This window comes from Colobus angolensis, unplaced genomic scaffold, assembly GCF_000951035.1.
Source record: "Colobus angolensis palliatus isolate OR3802 unplaced genomic scaffold, Cang.pa_1.0 Scaffold21, whole genome shotgun sequence".
Taxonomy (NCBI): Eukaryota; Metazoa; Chordata; class Mammalia; order Primates; family Cercopithecidae; genus Colobus; species Colobus angolensis.
Genome location: NW_012115266.1, coordinates 3,017,948 through 3,019,347, shown reverse-complemented (window position 1 = coordinate 3,019,347; position 1,400 = coordinate 3,017,948). Strand labels below are relative to the sequence as shown.

Genomic DNA, 1,400 nt, shown 5'->3' with positions numbered 1-1,400 from the left:
TATATATATATATAAATCCCACAATGTGCAAGAGCTGGAAAGGGTTCATTTTGCAGATGGGAAAACTGAGTCCAGAGCCCAGAGGCTTGCCTGGGGGCACATGGCTCAGCTTGGGCAGCACTGATCTAGAGCCCTGGTCTTCCCACTCCCTACCAGGGCCTTCTCCACAGTCCCCGGTGCTCTGCCTGCTGGACCCAGCCTCCTCCTGCCCCTGTCTCTAGCACCAGACTCTTCCTCCAGGCAGCCCTTGAAGCCCAAGGGGCCAGCAGCCAGGAGGCTGGAGTCCCATCTCCCAGACTTCCTGCACACAGCAAAGGGCCGAGAGCAGCCTGAGAATTTGGAGGGACCTCCGTGACCCTCGTCCGGCTGTGGCCCAGCCCTGGGTTCAGGGCAGCAGGGGAGGGCAAGGTGGAGAGAGCTCCTGGAACAGGGGGGAGCCCCAGGCTGGGGTGCCAGCCTCTGCCCAGTCCTGGCTGGCATTTGGGGCTGCAACCATTCCCGCAGGTTCAAAGCCTGGCAGCCCCCACACCAGCATGGGGATAGGAGGCGGTAGGGAGCACCCGGCCCTGCTGGCTAGAGCCCCCTGAGTCCTTCCTTGTTCGCACTTGGACTCCCATGGGTGTCCTAACCAGGGATACCCCGACACTCCCCTTTGCCCAGGTCCGCTATCTTGGTAATGATCCATTTTCTGTCTGTAGCCCCTGGAGGGCAGACCCAAACCTGAGTCATCTCTGTCCTGGTCCAGCACAGGCTCAGCCCTTCTTTTCTGGCTGAGGACGGCCAAACAGATAAGATTAGGTGCCATTGGTCCCATGGACAGAGGGTGACCCTGCCTGGGGGTCAAAGAACAACACAACAGAAGGTACAGACAGAGTCTCTAGGATGACCTCCCGAGTGGGGGAAAGGGCTGTGACAGTTACAAGCCAGAGGGGAAACCTAGCCCCTTTCTGCCTCCAGGAACTGGAGTTGGTAACCTCAGGAAAGGCAGGTGGCTGGGGACAGAGCCTGGCCTCTGCAGCCAGAAAGACCTGGCTCTGTCACTAGCCAGCTGTTCAGTGTATCACCTTGAACAAGTCATTTCCTCTCTCTAAGCATCATCAGAAAGTGAAGGTTGTACTGATGTTCCAAGCTTGCCAGGATCAGAGACGGCGCCAGTACCCAGCCACGCACAGATCCTTAGAGAATGGTGGGTGACGGTATCATTACCATGGGCATTTGCAAAGCACTGAAACATGTTTCCCAAGATTCGCAGCAGGCTGCCCTGCAGCTCAGATCAAGAAGGTGACTTAGTGGGTGGGCAAGCTGGAAGTTCAGATGCAAGGGCACCAGTGCCCTTCACAATGAGAGGCCCCTACTCTAGGACAAAGGTCAGAAGCTGGGGAGGGGCTGGGGGTATTAGT

At 57.6% G+C, this 1,400-nt stretch overlaps 1 protein-coding gene across 1 annotated transcript in view; it reads left to right on the top strand.

Moving 5' to 3' along the window:
* Window positions 1-615: 615 nt before the first annotated feature.
* RHOD (ras homolog family member D) overlaps window positions 616-1,400 on the top strand; it is a 23,114-nt gene continuing 22,329 nt past the window's right edge. Inside the window, exon 1 of the mRNA XM_011942760.1 lies at window positions 616-673. Within this exon, the coding sequence (XP_011798150.1) occupies window positions 616-673 (58 nt within the window). The remainder of the gene's footprint in view (window positions 674-1,400) is intronic.